Source organism: Oncorhynchus keta, chromosome 24 (assembly GCF_023373465.1).
Source record: "Oncorhynchus keta strain PuntledgeMale-10-30-2019 chromosome 24, Oket_V2, whole genome shotgun sequence".
Classification (NCBI taxonomy): Eukaryota; Metazoa; Chordata; class Actinopteri; order Salmoniformes; family Salmonidae; genus Oncorhynchus; species Oncorhynchus keta.
Genome location: NC_068444.1, coordinates 29,527,184 through 29,544,431, shown reverse-complemented (window position 1 = coordinate 29,544,431; position 17,248 = coordinate 29,527,184). Strand labels below are relative to the sequence as shown.

The 17,248-nt window shown below is 53.7% G+C and overlaps 1 protein-coding gene across 1 annotated transcript in view; it reads right to left on the bottom strand.

Annotated features, from left to right (window-relative positions):
• The window catches only part of LOC118357717 (inactive rhomboid protein 1), a 70,346-nt gene that overhangs the window by 39,745 nt on the left and 13,353 nt on the right, over positions 1 to 17,248 (bottom strand). The window contains 2 exon segments of the mRNA XM_052478070.1: positions 1,381 to 1,520; positions 2,815 to 2,967. Of these exon segments, the coding sequence (XP_052334030.1) occupies positions 1,381 to 1,520; positions 2,815 to 2,931 (257 nt within the window). The 5' untranslated portion in view covers positions 2,932 to 2,967.

The window sequence follows — 17,248 nt, the reverse complement described above, 5'->3', positions numbered from 1 at the left end:
CACCGTGGTTCCACCTTTCGAATGCGAAGGTTCAGGCAGACCTTTGAAGAGGTAGCTTTGGTGTTGGTCCACTGTCACACAATGAGCTGAACACACAAGCCAGCTAGCTACATGGTGCTCCAATGGATTCACAGCGGCCTTGATGTGGGAGGCCAGGTAGCTACTCTTTATGAGTCATTGTGTGAGTGTGTGTCTGTATAAGGGGTGGTGGGTGGAACGTGTGAATGCATCCTCTATGCGTCATGGAACACAGTCAAAAACATGAAAACATAACACACAGCAGATGTGGTCCCTGCGTGTTGCTCTGACGATTCATCCTTAAACACATGATTTGGTGAGCGAACTGTCGTAGTGAGGATTCTTACATTGTCGCAGTGAGGATTCTTACATTATCGTAGTGAGGATTCTTACATTGTCGCAGTGAGGATTCTTACATTATCGTAGTGAGGATTCTTACATTGTCGCAGTGAGGATTCTTACATTATCGTAGTGAGGATTCTTACATTGTCGCAGTGAGGATTCTTACATTATCGTAGTGAGGATTCTTACATTGTCATAGTGAGGATTCTTACATTATCGTAGTGAGGATTCTTACATTGTCATAGTGAGGATTCTTACATTGTCGTAGTGAGGATTCTTACATTGTCATAGTGAGGATTCTTACATTGTCGTAGTGAGGATTCTTACATTGTCGTAGTGAGGATTCTTACATTGTCATAGTGAGGATTCTTACATTGTCGCAGTGAGGATTCTTACATTATCGTAGTGAGGATTCTTACATTGTCATAGTGAGGATTCTTACATTATCGTAGTGGGGTTCTTACATTATCGTAGTGAGGATTCTTACATTATCGTAGTGAGGATTCTTACATTGTCGTATTGACACATTATCTTAATCTGTTCCTTCTCTCTCTTCATATCCCTCCTCATCCCCTCCCCCCTCTCTCACTCTTACTTGATGATTTGTTTGGGGATGGACGAGCGGCGGCGGGTGACCAGTTTGGGGACACAGGAGCGCCTGCGCAGCACAGACACCCTTCGGGGGCCCCTCTGGCCCTTAGGAGGGACCGTGTTGACCCGCTTGAAATGCACCCTCTTCTCACTACACATATACAAACACCAGACCGAGGAAAGCCGGGGAGGCATGTAGGCAGATGGGGAAGGAGAAGGAAGAGACACCAAGAGAAAGGAGAGAGATTGGGAAATAAAGGAGAGGAGTAAAACGGGAAATGAAAAGAGAATAAGTTCAGATCAGCTGGAAAAGAGTAAGATTCAGTTGGTAAAAGTTAGTGTTATTTAGAAAAGATATTCAGGGAATGCAGAAGCAAGTAGAGTGGAAGGTGTGTTGTGTGATACACGTGTGCGTGTGTGTGGTCTCACCTCTTGATGGTCTGTGTGATGGAGGGCTGGTGCTGCAAGGGGGGTTGGAGATAGTTGCTAGGGTCAAAGGTTGCGATGCCTGATTGTATGTTCTCGCCAGGCATGCTCACACTGCGCAGGAACCCCTGCCTCTTCACCGGCTGTGACACACACCAGACAACAAGAAGACATTGCACCTCAACAGCTGAGTGAAGTGGACTTACTGTAGCTGGTCTCTATTGTACACTTGTATTGAATCTGTATTGAACTAGGCCAGATTACAGCAACTGTACATGTATGTTATGAATGTGTGTGGGGTGTGTGTTCTACCTGTGAGTGTGTGTGTGTGTGTGTGTGTGTGTGTGTGTGTGTGTGTGTGTGTGTGTGTGTGTGTGTGTGTGTGTGTGTGTGTGTGTGTGTGTGTGTGTGTGTGTGTGTGTGTGTGTGTGTGTGTGTGTGTGTGTGTGTGTGTGTACTTTCCTTGTGGGGACCTGTTGGTAGTAAAACAAGGAAAGCATTCTGCTGGTCCCCAGAAGGAAATAGACTTTTTTAGGTTTAGGGTTACAATTAGGGTTAGGGGTTAGGGTTGGGAGTTAGGGTTAGGAGTTAGGGGTTAGGGTTAGAGTTAGGAGTTAGGGTTAGGGGTTAGGGTTAGGAGTTAGGGTTAGGAGTTAGGGTTAGGAGTTAGGGTTAGGAGTTAGGGTTAGGGGTTAGGAGTTAGGGTTAGGAGTTAGGGGTTAGGAGTTAGGGTTAGGAGTTAGGGTTAGGGTTAGGGGTTAGGGGTTAGGAGTTAGGGTTAGGAGTTAGGGTTAGGGTTAGGGTTAGGAGTTAGGGGTTAGGGTTAGGAGTTAGGGTTAGGAGTTAGGGTTAGGAGTTAGGGTTAGGAGTTAGGGTTAGGAGTTAGGGGTTAGGAGTTAGGAGTTAGGAGTTAGGGTTAGGAGTTAGGGTTAGGAGTTAGGGGTTAGAGTTAGGAGTTAGGGTTAGGAGTTAGGGTTAGGGTTAGGGTTAGGGTTAGGGTTAGGGTTAGGAGTTAGGAGTTAGGGTTAGGGGTTAGTTAGGGTTAGGGGTTAGAGTTAGGGGTTAGAGTTAGGAGTTAGGGTTAGGAGTTAGGGTTAGGAGTTAGGGTTAGGAGTTAGGGTTAGGAGCTAGGGTTAGGGGTTAGGGTTAGGGGTTAGGGGTTAGGGTTAGGAGTTAGGGTTAGGAGTTAGGGTTAGGGGTTAGGGTTAGGAGATAGGGTTAGGAGTTAGGGTTAGAGTTAGGGTTTGGGGTTAGGGGTTAGGAGATAGGGTTAGGAGTTAGGGTTAGAGTTAGGGTTTGGGGTTCAATTGTTTGGTCCCCACAAGTATAGTAAAACAAACGTGTGTGTGTGTGTGTGTGTGTGTGTGTGTGTGTGTGTGTGTGTGTGTGTGTGTGTGTGTGTGTGAGTGTGCGAGCGAGAGAGATGTGTCATCATACCTGTATGAATGTTGAGGGCTCATCCAGGGACAGCTGTGGGGGGATGTCCACTCTGAGCCATGGAGGTTTCTTCCTCTGCAGACTGCTGCTCTCCTGGGGCTGGCCTGGCTCAGCCATGCTCTCTACCGCCCCCTACCGTGCTACGCCTGCCAGCTGGAGACACAGGGAGAGAAGGAGAGATGTGAGACAGAAGTTCAGAACACACACACATTGCAGCCGTATTACAGATAAACCCAGTGATCTGACTCAGAGCAGAGCACATGAAGCAGCTTTTTGGAGTAATTTTCATGGAAGTTGGCTGATCCTAATGCAGGTGATGCTGCCAGCCAGTCTAACACAAACAGACAACGTGCCCTCCAAACTGGACACACCCTGCTCTGTGTCCACTGTCTATCTGCACATCTGGACACACCCTGCCCTGTGTCCACTGTCTGTCTGCCCATCTGGACACAGCCTGCCCTGTGTCCACTGTCTATCTGCCCATCTGGACACACCCTGCCCTGTGTCCACTGTCTGTCTGCCCATCTGGACACAGCCTGCCCTGTGTCCACTGTCTGTCTGCCCATCTGGACACACCCTGCCCTGTGTCCACTGTCTGTCTGCCCATCTGGACACAGCCTGCCCTGTGTCCACTGTCTATCTGCCCATCTGGACACACCCTGCCCTGTGTCCACTGTCTGTCTGCCCATCTGGACACAGCCTGCCCTGTGTCCACTGTCTGTCAGCCCATCTGGACACAGCCTGCCCTGTGTCCACTGTCTGTCTGCCCATCTGGACACACCCTGCCCTGTGTCCACTGTCTGTCTGCCCATCTGGACACAGCCTGCCCTGTGTCCACTGTCTGCCCATCTGGACACAGCCTGCCCTGTGTCCACTGTCTGTCAGCCCATCTGGACACACCCTGCCCTGTGTCCACTGTCTGTCTGCCCATCTGGACACAGCCTGCCCTGTGTCCACTGTCTATCTGCCCATCTGGACACACCCTGCCCTGTGTCCACTGTCTATCTGCCCATCTGGACACACCCTGCCCTGTGTCCACTGTCTATCTGCCCATCTGGACACACCCTGCCCTGTGTCCACTGTCTATCTGCCCATCTGGACACACCCTGCCCTGTGTCCACTGTCTATCTGCCCATCTGGACACAGCCTGCCCTCTGTTCACTGTCTGTCTGCCCATCTGGACACAGCCTGCCCTGTGTCCACTGTCTGTCTGCCCATCTGGACACACCCTGCCCTGTGTCCACTGTCTATCTGCCCATCTGGACACACCCTGCCCTGTGTCCACTGTCTGTCTGCCCATCTGGACACAGCCTGCCCTGTGTTCACTGTCTGTCTGCCCATCTGGACACAGCCTGCCCTGTGTCCACTGTCTGTCTGCCCATCTGGACACACCCTGCCCTGTGTCCACTGTCTATCCGCCCATCTGGACACAGCCTGCCCTGTGTCCACTGTCTATCTGCCCATCTGGACACAGCCTGCCCTGTGTCCACTGTCTGTCTGCCCATCTGGACACACCCTGCCCTGTGTCCACTGTCTATCTGCCCATCTGGACACAGCCTGCCCTGTGTCCACTGTCTGTCTGCCCATCTGGACACACCCTGCCCTGTGTCCACTGTCTGTCTGCCCATCTGGACACACCCTGCCCTGTGTCCACTGTCTATCTGCCCATCTGGACACAGCCTGCCCTGTGTCCACTGTCTATCTGCCCATCTGGTCACAGCCTGCCCTGTGTCCACTGTCTGTCTGCCCATCTGGACACACCCTGCCCTGTGTCCACTGTCTATCTGCCCATCTGGACACAGCCTGCCCTGTGTCCACTGTCTGTCTGCCCATCTGGACACACCCTGCCCTGTGTCCACTGTCTGTCTGCCCATCTGGACACAGCCTGCCCTGTGTCCACTGTCTGTCAGCCCATCTGGACACAGCCTGCCCTGTGTCCACTGTCTGTCTGCCCATCTGGACACACCCTGCCCTGTGTCCACTGTCTGTCTGCCCATCTGGACACAGCCTGCCCTGTGTCCACTGTCTGCCCATCTGGACACAGCCTGCCCTGTGTCCACTGTCTGTCAGCCCATCTGGACACACCCTGCCCTGTGTCCACTGTCTATCTGCCCATCTGGACACACCCTGCCCTGTGTCCACTGTCTATCTGCCCATCTGGACACAGCCTGCCCTCTGTTCACTGTCTGTCTGCCCATCTGGACACAGCCTGCCCTGTGTCTACTGTCTGTCTGCCCATCTGGACACAGCCTGCCCTGTGTCCACTGTCTGTCAGCCCATCTGGACACACCCTGCCCTGTGTCCACTGTCTATCTGCCCATGCCCATCTGGACACACCCTGCCCTGTGTCCACTGTCTATCTGCCCATCTGGACACAGCCTGCCCTGTGTTCACTGTCTGTCTGCCCATCTGGACACAGCCTGCCCTGTGTCCACTGTCTGTCTGCCCATCTGGACACACCCTGCCCTGTGTCCACTGTCTATCTGCCCATCTGGACACAGCCTGCCCTGTGTCCACTGTCTGTCTGCCCATCTGGACACAGCCTGCCCTGTGTTCACTGTCTGTCTGCCCATCTGGACACAGCCTGCCCTGTGTCCACTGTCTGTCTGCCCATCTGGACACACCTGCCCTGTGTCCACTGTCTATCTGCCCATCTGGACACAGCCTGCCCTGTGTCCACTGTCTATCTGCCCATCTGGACACAGCCTGCCCTGTGTCCACTGTCTGTCTGCCCATCTGGACACACCCTGCCCTGTGTCCACTGTCTATCTGCCCATCTGGACACAGCCTGCCCTGTGTCCACTGTGTCCACTGTCATCTGTCTGTCTGCCCATCTGGACACACCCTGCCCTGTGTCCACTGTCTGTCTGCCCATCTGGACACACGCTGCCCTGTGTCCACTGTCTATCTGCCCATCTGGACACAGCCTGCCCTGTGTCCACTGTCTATCTGCCCATCTGGTCACACCTGCCCTGTGTCCACTGTCTGTCTGCCCATCTGGACACACCCTGCCCTGTGTCCACTGTCTATCTGCCCATCTGGACACAGCCTGCCCTGTGTCCACTGTCTGTCTGCCCATCTGGACACACCTGCCCTGTGTCCACTGTCTGTCTGCCCATCTGGACACAGCCTGCCCTGTGTCCACTGTCTGTCTGCCCATCTGGACACACCCTGCCCTGTGTCCACTGTCTGCCCATCTGGACACACCCTGCCCTGTGTCCACTCTGGACCATCTGGACACAGCCTGCCCTGTGTCCACTGTCTGTCTTCCCATCTGGACACAGCCTGCCCTGTGTCCACTGTCTATCTGCCCATCTGGACACACCCTGCCCTGTGTCCACTGTCTGTCTGCCCATCTGGACACACCCTGCCCTGTGTCCACTGTCTATCTGCCCATCTGGACACACCCTGCCCTGTGTCCACTGTCTGTCTGCCCATCTGGACACACCCTGCCCTGTGTCTACTGTCTGTCTGCCCATCTGGACACACCCTGCCCTGTGTCCACTGTCTGTCTGCCCATCTGGACACAGCCTGCCCTGTGTCCACTGTCTGTCTGCCCATCTGGACACAGCCCTGCCCTGTGTCCACTGTCTGTCTGCCCATCTGGACACACCCTGCCCTGTGTCCACTGTCTATCTGCCCATCTGGACACTGCCCTGTGTCCACTGTCTATCTGCCCATCTGGACACAGCCTGCCCTGTGTCCACTGTCTGTCTGCCCATCTGGACACACCCTGCCCTGTGTCCACTGTCTGTCTGCCCATCTGGACACAGCCTGCCACTGTGTCCACTGCCCTGTGTCCACTGTCTATCTGCCCATCTGGACACACCTGCCCTGCCCTGTGTCCACTGTCTGTCCACTGCCCATCTGGACACACCCTGCCCTGTGTCCACTGTCTATCTGCCCATCTGGACACAGTCTGCCCTGTGTCCACTGTCTATCTGCCCATCTGGTCACAGCCTGCCCTGTGTCCACTGTCTGTCTGCCCATCTGGACACACCCTGCCCTGTGTCCACTGTCTATCTGCCCATCTGGACACAGCCTGCCCTGTGTCCACTGTCTGTGGACTGCCCATCTGGACACACAGCCTGCCCTGTGTCCACTGTCTGTCTGCCCATCTGGACACAGCCTGCCCTGTGTCCACTGTCTGCCCATCTGGACACAGCCTGCCCTGTTTCCACTGTCTGTCTGGACACACCCTGCCCTGTGTCCATCTGGACACACACCCTGCCCTGTGTGTCCATCTGTCTATCTGCCCCATCTGGACACACCTGTCTGCCCTCTGTGTCCACTGTCTGTCTGCCCATCTGGACACACCCTGCCCTGTGTCCACTGTCTGTCTGCCCATCTGGACACAGCCTGCCCTGTGTCCACTGTCTGTCTGCCCATCTGGACACACCCTGCCCTGTGTCCACTGTCTATCTGCCCATCTGGACACACCCTGCCCTGTGTCCACTGTCTGTCTGCCCATCTGGACACAGCCTGCCCTGTGTCCACTGTCTGTCTGCCCATCTGGACACAGCCTTCCCTGTATCCACTGTCTATCTGCCCATCTGGACACACCCTGCCCTGTGTCCACTGTCTATCTGCCCATCTGGACACACCCTGCCCTGTGTCCACTGTCTATCTGCCCATCTGGACACAGCCTGCCCTGTGTCCACTGTCTGTCTGCCCATCTGGACACACCTGCCCTGTGTCCACTGTCTGTCTGCCCATCTGGACACACCTGCCCTGTGTCCACTGTCTAGCCCATCTGGACACAGCCTGCCCTGTGTCCACTGTCTGTCTGCCCATCTGGACACACCCTGCCCTGTGTCCACTGTCTGTCTGCCCATCTGGACACACGCTGCCCTGTGTCCACTGTCTTTCTGCCCATCTGGACACAGCCTGCCCTGTGTCCACTGTCTATCTGCCCATCTGGTCACAGCCTGCCCTGTGTCCACTGTCTGTCTGCCCATCTGGACACACCCTGCCCTGTGTCCACTGTCTATCTGCCCAATCTGGACACAGCCTGCCCTGTGTCCACTGTCTGTCTGCCCATCTGGACACACCCCCTGCCCTGTGTCCACTGTCTGTCTGCCCATCTGGACACAGCCTGCCCTGTGTCCACTGTCTGGCCCATCTGGACACACCCTGCCCTGTGTCCACTGTCTATCTGCCCATCTGGACACACCCTGCCCTGTGTCCACTGTCTGTCTGTCTGCCCATCTGGACACAGCCTGCCCTGTGTCCACTGTCTATCTGCCCATCTGGACACACCCTGCCCTGTGTCCACTGTCTGTCTGCCCATCTGAACACACCCTGCTCTGTGTCCACTGTCTATCTGCCCATCTGGACACACCCTGCCCTGTGTCCACTGTCTGTCTGCCCATCTGGACACACCCTGCCCTGTGTCCACTGTCTGTCTGCCCATCTGGACACAGCCTGCCCTGTGTCCACTGTCTGTCTGCCCATCTGGACACACCCTGCCCTGTGTCCACTGTCTGTCTGCCCATCTGGACACAGCCTGCCCTGTGTCCACTGTCTGTCAGCCCATCTGGACACAGCCTGCCCTGTGTCCACTGTCTGTCTGCCCATCTGGACACACCCTGCCCTGTGTCCACTGTCTGTCTGCCCATCTGGACACAGCCTGCCCTGTGTCCACTGTCTGCCCATCTGGACACAGCCTGCCCTGTGTCCACTGTCTGTCAGCCCATCTGGACACACCCTGCCCTGTGTCCACTGTCTATCTGCCCATCTGGACACACCCTGCCCTGTGTCCACTGTCTATCTGCCCATCTGGACACAGCCTGCCCTCTGTTCACTGTCTGTCTGCCCATCTGGACACAGCCTGCCCTGTGTCCACTGTCTGTCTGCCCATCTGGACACACCCTGCCCTGTGTCCACTGTCTGTCTGCCCATCTGGACACACCCTGCCCTGTGTCCACTGTCTATCTGCCCATCTGGACACACCCTGCCCTGTGTCCACTGTCTGTCTGCCCATCTGGACACACCCTGCCCTGTGTCCACTGTCTATCTGCCCATCTGGACACAGCCTGCCCTGTGTCCACTGTCTGTCTGCCCATCTGGTCACAGCCTGCCCTGTGTCCACTGTCTGTCTGCCCATCTGGACACACCCTGCCCTGTGTCCACTGTCTATCTGCCCATCTGGACACAGCCTGCCCTGTGTCCACTGTCTGTCTGCCCATCTGGACACACCCTGCCCTGTGTCCACTGTCTGTCTGCCCATCTGGACACAGCCTGCCCTGTGTCCACTGTCTGTCTGCCCATCTGGACACAGCCTGCCCTGTGTCCACTGTCTGTCTGCCCATCTGGACACACCCTGCCCTGTGTCCACTGTCTATCTGCCCATCTGGACACACCCTGCCCTGTGTCCACTGTCTATCTGCCCATCTGGACACAGCCTCTGCCCTCTGTTCACTGTCTGTCAGCCCATCTGGACACACCCTGCCCTGTGTCCACTGTCTGTCTGCCCATCTGGACACACCCTGCCCTGTGTCCACTGTCTATCCGCCCATCTGGACACAGCCTGCCCTGTGTCCACTGTCTATCTGCCCATCTGGACACAGCCTGCCCTGTGTCCACTGTCTGTCTGCCCATCTGGACACACCCTGCCCTGTGTCCACTGTCTATCTGCCCATCTGGACACAGCCTGCCCTGTGTCCACTGTCTGTCTGCCCATCTGGACACACCCTGCCCTGTGTCCACTGTCTGTCTGCCCATCTGGACACACGCTGCCCTGTGTCCACTGTCTATCTGCCCATCTGGACACAGCCTGCCCTGTGTCCACTGTCTATCTGCCCATCTGGTCACAGCCTGCCCTGTGTCCACTGTCTGTCTGCCCATCTGGACACACCCTGCCCTGTGTCCACTGTCTATCTGCCCATCTGGACACAGCCTGCCCTGTGTCCACTGTCTGTCTGCCCATCTGGACACACCCTGCCCTGTGTCCACTGTCTGTCTGCCCATCTGGACACAGCCTGCCCTGTGTCCACTGTCTGTCTGCCCATCTGGACACACCCTGCCCTGTGTCCACTGTCTATCTGCCCATCTGGACACACCCTGCCCTGTGTCCACTGTCTGTCTGCCCATCTGGACACAGCCTGCCCTGTGTCCACTGTCTATCTGCCCATCTGGACACACCCTGCCCTGTGTCCACTGTCTGTCTGCCCATCTGGACACACCCTGCCCTGTGTCCACTGTCTATCTGCCCATCTGGACACACCCTGCCCTGTGTCCACTGTCTGTCTGCCCATCTGGACACACCCTGCCCTGTGTCCACTGTCTATCTGCCCATCTGGACACAGCCTGCCCTGTGTCCACTGTCTGTCTGCCCATCTGGACACACCCTGCCCTGTGTCCACTGTCTGTCTGCCCATCTGGACACAGCCTGCCCTGTGTCCACTGTCTGTCTGCCCATCTGGACACACCCTGCCCTGTGTCCACTGTCTGTCTGCCCATCTGGACACACCCTGCCCTGTGTCCACTGTCTGTCTGCCCATCTGGACACAGCCTGCCCTGTGTCCACTGTCTGTCTGTCTGGACACACCCTGCCCTGTGTCCACTGTCTGTCTGCCCATCTGGACACAGCCTGCCCTGTGTCCACTGTCTGTCTGGACACACCTGCCCTGTGTCCACTGTCTATCTGCCCATCTGGACACACCCTGCCCTGTGTCCACTGTCTATCTGCCCATCTGGACACCCTGCCCTGTGTCCACTGTCTGTCTGCCCATCTGGACACCCTGCCCTGTGTCCACTGTCTATCTGCCCATCTGGACACACCCTGCTCTGTGTCCACTGTCTATCTGCCCATCTGGACACACCCTGCCCTGTGTCCACTGTCTGTCTGCCCATCTGGACACAGCCTGCCCTGTGTCCACTGTCTGTCTGCCCATCTGGACACAGCCTGCCCTGTGTCCACTGTCTATCTGCCCATCTGGACACACCCTGCCCTGTGTCCACTGTCTGTCTGCCCATCTGGACACACCCTGCCCTGTGTCCACTGTCTGTCTGCCCATCTGGACACAGCCTGCCCTGTGTCCACTGTCTGTCTGCCCATCTGGACACAGCCTGCCCTGTGTCCACTGTCTGTCTGCCCATCTGGACACACCCTGCCCTGTGTCCACTGTCTATCTGCCCATCTGGACACAGCCTGCCCTGTGTCCACTGTCTATCTGCCCATCTGGACACAGCCTGCCCTGTGTCCACTGTCTGTCTGCCCATCTGGACACACCCTGCCCTGTGTCCACCCTGCCCATCTGGACACAGTGCCCTGTGTCCACTGTCTGTCTGGACTGCCCATCTGGACACAGCCTGCCCTGTGTCCACTGTCTGTCTGCCCATCTGGACACAGCCTGCCCTGTGTCCACTGTCTGTCTGCCCATCTGGACACAGCCTGCCCTGTGTCCACTGTCTGTCTGCCCATCTGGACACAGCCTGCCCTGTGTCCACTGTCTGTCTGCCCATCTGGACACAGCAGCCATCTGCACAGCCTGCCCTGTGTCCACTGTCTGTCTGCCCATCTGGACACAGCCTTCCCTGTATCCACTGTCTGTCTGCCCATCTGGACACAGCCTGCCCTGTGTCCACTGTCTGTCTGCCCATCTGGACACAGCCTGCCCTGTGTCCACTGTCTGTCTGCCCATCTGGACACAGCCTGCCCTGTGTCCACTGTCTGTCTGCCCATCTGGACACAGCCTGCCCTGTGTCCACTGTCTGTCTGCCCATCTGGACACAGCCTGCCCTGTGTCCACTGTCTGTCTGCCCATCTGGACACAGCCTGCCCTGTGTCCACTGTCTGTCTGCCCATCTGGACACAGCCTGCCCTGTGTCCACTGTCTGTCTGCCCATCTGGACACAGCCTGCCCTGTGTCCACTGTCTGTCTGCCCATCTGGACACAGCCTGCCCTGTGTCCACTGTCTGTCTGCCCATCTGGACACAGCCTGCCCTGTGTCCACTGTCTGTCTGCCCATCTGGACACAGCCTGCCCTGTGTCCACTGTCTGTCTGCCCATCTGGACACAGCCTGCCCTGTGTCCACTGTCTGTCTGCCCATCTGGACACACCCTGCCCTGTGTCCACTGTCTGTCTGCCCATCTGGACACAGCCTGCCCTGTGTCCACTGTCTGTCTGCCCATCTGGACACACCCTGCCCTGTGTCCACTGTCTGTCTGCCCATCTGGACACACCCTGCCCTGTGTCCACTGTCTATCTGCCCATCTGGACACAGCCTGCCCTGTGTCCACTGTCTGTCTGCCCATCTGGACACAGCCTGCCCTGTGTCCACTGTCTGTCTGCCCATCTGGACACAGCCTGCCCTGTGTCCACTGTCTGTCTGCCCATCTGGACACAGCCTGCCCTGTATCCACTGTCTGTCTGCCCATCTGGACACACCCTGCCCTGTGTCCACTGTCTATCTGCCCATCTGGACACAGCCTGCCCTGTGTCCACTGTCTGTCTGCCCATCTGGACACAGCCTGCCCTGTGTCCACTGTCTGTCTGCCCATCTGGACACAGCCTGCCCTGTGTCCACTGTCTGTCTGCCCATCTGGACACAGCCTGCCCTGTATCCACTGTCTATGACCTATGATTTCCATGGACTGTGTGTTTTTTAAAGACTTTGTACTAGTATATTTTCCCACAAGGGGGCGTTGATTGCCTCAAAGACTTCTCCTCATCCAACCCCACTCAATGTTGTACTTTATTTATTTAAAATAAGGCAAGTCAGTTAAGAACAAATTCTTATTTACCATGACGACCTACCCCGACCCAACCCTAACCCGGATGGCGCTGCACGCCACACTATGGGACTCCCAATCATGGCCGGTTATGATACAGCCTGGAATCGAACCAGGGTCTGTAGTGACACCTCTAGCACCGAGATGCAGTACCCCGAGTACTTACACTACGTCTTTGAACTCAGCCACCCCTGAGGATGTTCTCACACACACACACACACACACACACACACACACACACACACACACACACACACACACACACACACACACACACACACACACACACACACACACACACACACACACACACACACACAACCGTCAGCACCAGAACCACTGCATCAAAGGAACAGCCTGACTCAATCCCAGTATACTTAGGGGCTCCACTCCACACATACAAACATACACTACTAAGGAATCCTGTGGATAGAAGAACCACAGAGTCGTTGATTGGTATACTGTACACATACAGTAGCACACCCACTGAGTCAAACCTAAACCCACACTGTCTACAGACAAGCAGGGCTTCCTCACTGAAGCAGTTGACTAATAGATTGTTTGCCATGTGTCAAGAGCTAAGATATGATCTTTGATGTAAGCAAACTTGTATCCACATAATCCTTCATCCATTCAGCAGGGTGGTCTTGGCTGATCAACAGGAGGCCATAAAGCATTGAGGCTGTCCTATGTCTGTGTGGTGACAATGTGGGATCTAACTATGATCTGGAAAAGAAGTCCTAGAGCCAGCCAATGTTAAATAAGAGTTAAACATGAGATGATCATGAAAAGGACATCTGAATGCAGCATCTGTAAGACTGAACAGACAACCACCATTTAAGGAGATATCAGATGTGGATGGTTTTGAGGTCAATTTGGAAATATTTCTCAGAAGGGAAATTACAGTCGTTGGTCTTGCCATGAAATCATTAAAAGAACAATCGTCTATTATATCATCACTGATTCTTGGGGCTTGAGACTCACTGAAGCCAAGTCCAACAAGCGGTGTGCTATTCAATACCAGCAGCGACACACTAGCCAGCCAGTCAGAGTGGGTGTGTTTCCAAACCCAAGGGAATGGAGTTTACGGTAAGAATTCAGAGAAAAGCAGCACATAAAGAGTTATCCCTCAGCTGGCTGTGTTCTGAAGGTCATTCTGTGGCGGGTTCTAGAACCCTGTGTGCTCCTTCAGAGACAGAGAGTGTAAACACACTCCTACAAATAGCATCTCACCAGAACAATATGACCATATCCTATGGCCGCACACACGCACACACATACACAAGCACACAAACGCTAACATATGCACACACACAGTTGCACGTACGCACACAAACTGCGGTTAAGGCCAAAGTCAGAAGATAGCAGTACGAGAGGTCAAATGAAAATAATGAAAACGCTCCCTTTTTCTCTCATCCCCTTTTGACGCAAAACAGCAATCAACACACATACACATTGTTTCTATTCCATGATCCCTCTATCCCTCTTCCACCCGGTCAGTTTTCTACATCTGTGTGTGTGTGTGTGTGTGTGTGTGTGTGTGTGTGTGTGTGTGTGTGTGTGTGTGTGTGTGTGTGTGTGTGTGTGTGTGTGTGTGTGTGTGTGTGTGTGTGTGTGTGTGTGTGTGTGTGTGTGTGTGTGTGTGTGTGTGTGTGTGTGTGTGTGTGTGCGTGCGTGTGTGTGACAAGCAGATTAAGGTCCAACGGACAGGCTTTAATCCTGCAGTAGACCACGTGATAATACGCCTCCTCCTGTCCGTCAGCAGGAGATCGGGACATGGATTGGAGAGGTGGTAAACATAAAGAATGTCCAGGAAGTCACCCTGCACCAGGAGGCAAAAGGAACTGAATGGAAATGAGTTATCACTGAATGAAACTGAATGTGTTTGAATGGATTTGCTCTTGTGTTATGCAAGTGCTGATTTCACTACTTACAAAATAATAATAATTAACCTTTATTTAACTAGGCCAGTCAGTTAAGAACAAATTCTCACTTACAATGACGGCCCACAAAATACTGTAAACTACAGTATATGGATGGATTTGGAGAAGCAGCTGGATCTTTTCCTACAGTTACGCTGCCCAATATCAACTACTTAGGCCTGTTTTGCATTCAGGGACATTTCTTCCAGACACATCTTGCTGAAATTAAACAGAATGTCACATTGCATAAAAGAGTTGTCCAAACATTGTCCTCTCCTACCCTCCTTGCTGTGCTCATGGAAAGAGCTTTGCACCGGACAGTACTGGGGTTGAACTGAGCTCAAGTTACTCCTCATTGTGTCTGTTTCAATAGCCTTGCACTTTCCAAACCAATCTTTCTCCTACTCTCTCTCTCTCTTTCTCTCTCTCTCCCCATCTTTCCTTCCTTTTCTCTTCATCTCTTTTTCTACCTCTCTTATTTCAACCTTCCTTGCTCGAGTACAGAAATGCCAACCTGTATTTGACATTATAATTGACATTTCCTTCACCGACAGTGTTTTCCTGCGTCTCAAAATAGCTTATTTTTTTTCAATGCGAAACAATCACTCGATATAGAACTCAGGATAAGGTCAGTGTAACCCTACAGAGCCCAATACCACCTCTTCTCATTTCAGCTTGACAGAGTATTGTAGAGGAGCTCTGCATTTTATGCTTTATGCCCCATGGACAAAGCAATGGGCCTGATATCATCTCAGTTCAAAAAGTGATGATATTTATTCTCTTGTGTCATGTAAATGGACTCGTGTGTTATGAATCTTTGGCTGAAATCAATATTTGATGTGTTGGAAAAATCAAACCCCAGCGAACCCGCCATCTGCTCTTAGATAAGTCCTAGTCATGTCCCCCCCCCGTGACATCATCAGAGGTCTGTGTAGTGGGTTTGATCTGTGCCAGATGTTACAGTCATATCTCTTTGTGTGTGTGTTCTCCAGCGATGGATGACCTCATTTTGTTGCTTCCTTTCTGCAGAGTGGTGCTGTGTTGTGTTTGTTGTGTTGTGTTCCTCTTCCGGTGCCTTACCTTCACTTTGTTTGACTACAGCACACGTTCAGGCCATCTGCAAAAAACACATCTACCTAACAACAGTGAGTATAACAGAGAAAACAGCCACGGAATGCACAATAAAAGTATGACCTACAGCAGGGATGGGCTGCTTTGATGGGGGTGGGGGCCACAAAGAAACTGAACTCATTATGAGGGGCAGCAGTGGCTTGTGGGTCTGCGTACCCACAACCATACCCCCCTCCCCCCAAAAAACACCACTACCTTGCGAGCAAAACATTTTAGCGCCCCCCCAAGTGACAGCGAAAATCATTTCAAAGTTCATCTGCAATTCTGCACATTTTGCCATGGGGCGGAGAGAAAATGTTGTCATGGGGCGGAGAGAAAATGTTGCCATGGGGCGGAGAGAAAATGTTGCCATGGGGCGGAGAGAAAATGTTGCCATGGGGCGGAGAGAAAATGTTGCCATGGGGCGGAGAGAAAATGTTGCCATGGGGCGGAGAGAAAATGTTGTCATGGGGCGGAGAGAAAATGTTGTCATGGGGCGGAGAGAAAATGTTGCCATGGGGCGGAGAGAAAATGTTGTCATGGGGCGGAGAGAAAATGTTGCCATGGGGCGGAGAGAAAATGTTGTCATGGGGCGGAGAGAAAATGTTGTCATGGGGCGGAGAGAAAATGTTGTCATGGGGCGGAGAGAAAATGTTGCCATGGGGCGGAGAGAAAATGTTGTCATGGGGGCGGAGAGAAATGTTGTCATGGGGCGGAGAGAAAATGTTGTCATGGGGCGGAGAGAAAATGTTGTCATGGGGCGGAGAGAAAATGTTGCCATGGGGCGGAGAGAAAATGTTGCCATGGGGCGGAGAGAAAATGTTGTCATGGGGCGGAGAGAAAATGTTGTCATGGGGCGGAGAGAAAATGTTGCCATGGGGCGGAGAGAAAATGTTGTCATGGGGCGGAGAGAAAATGTTGCCATGGGGCGGAGAGAAAATGTTGTCATGGGGCGGAGAAAAATGTTGTCATGGGGCGGAGAGAAAATGTTGTCATGGGGCGGAGAGAAAATGTTGTCATGGGGCGGAGAGAAAATGTTGCCATGGGGCGGAGAGAAAATGTTGTCATGGGGCGGAGAGAAAATGTTGTCATGGGGCGGAGAGAAAATGTTGCCATGGGGCGGAGAGAAAATGTTGCCATGGGGCGGAGAGAAAATGTTGTCATGGGGCGGAGAGAAAATGTTGCCATGGGGCGGAGAGAAAATGTTGCCATGGGGCGGAGAGAAAATGTTGCCATGGGGCGGAGAGAAGAGTTTGCAATTTTCTAACACATTCCCTGCAATTCTATATACATTTTGTCATAGGGTGGAGGCAAATGTTTGTCATTTTTAATATGATAGCTGATGATCAATTGGTCATTCGACCACGCTAACTGAGCCCTAGGACCATGCCCCAGGACTACCTGACATGATGACTCCTTGCTGTCCCCACCCAGTCCACCTGGCCATGCTGCTGCTCCAGTTTCAACTGTTCTGCCTTACTATTATTTGACCATGCTGGTCATTTATGAACATTTGAACATCTTGGCCATGTTCTGTTATAATCTCCACCCGGCACAGCCAGAAGAGGACTGGCCACCCCACATAGCCTGGTTCCTCTCTAGGTTTCTTCCTAGGTTTTGGCCTTTCTAGGGAGTTTTTCCTAGCCACCGTGCGTCTACACCTGC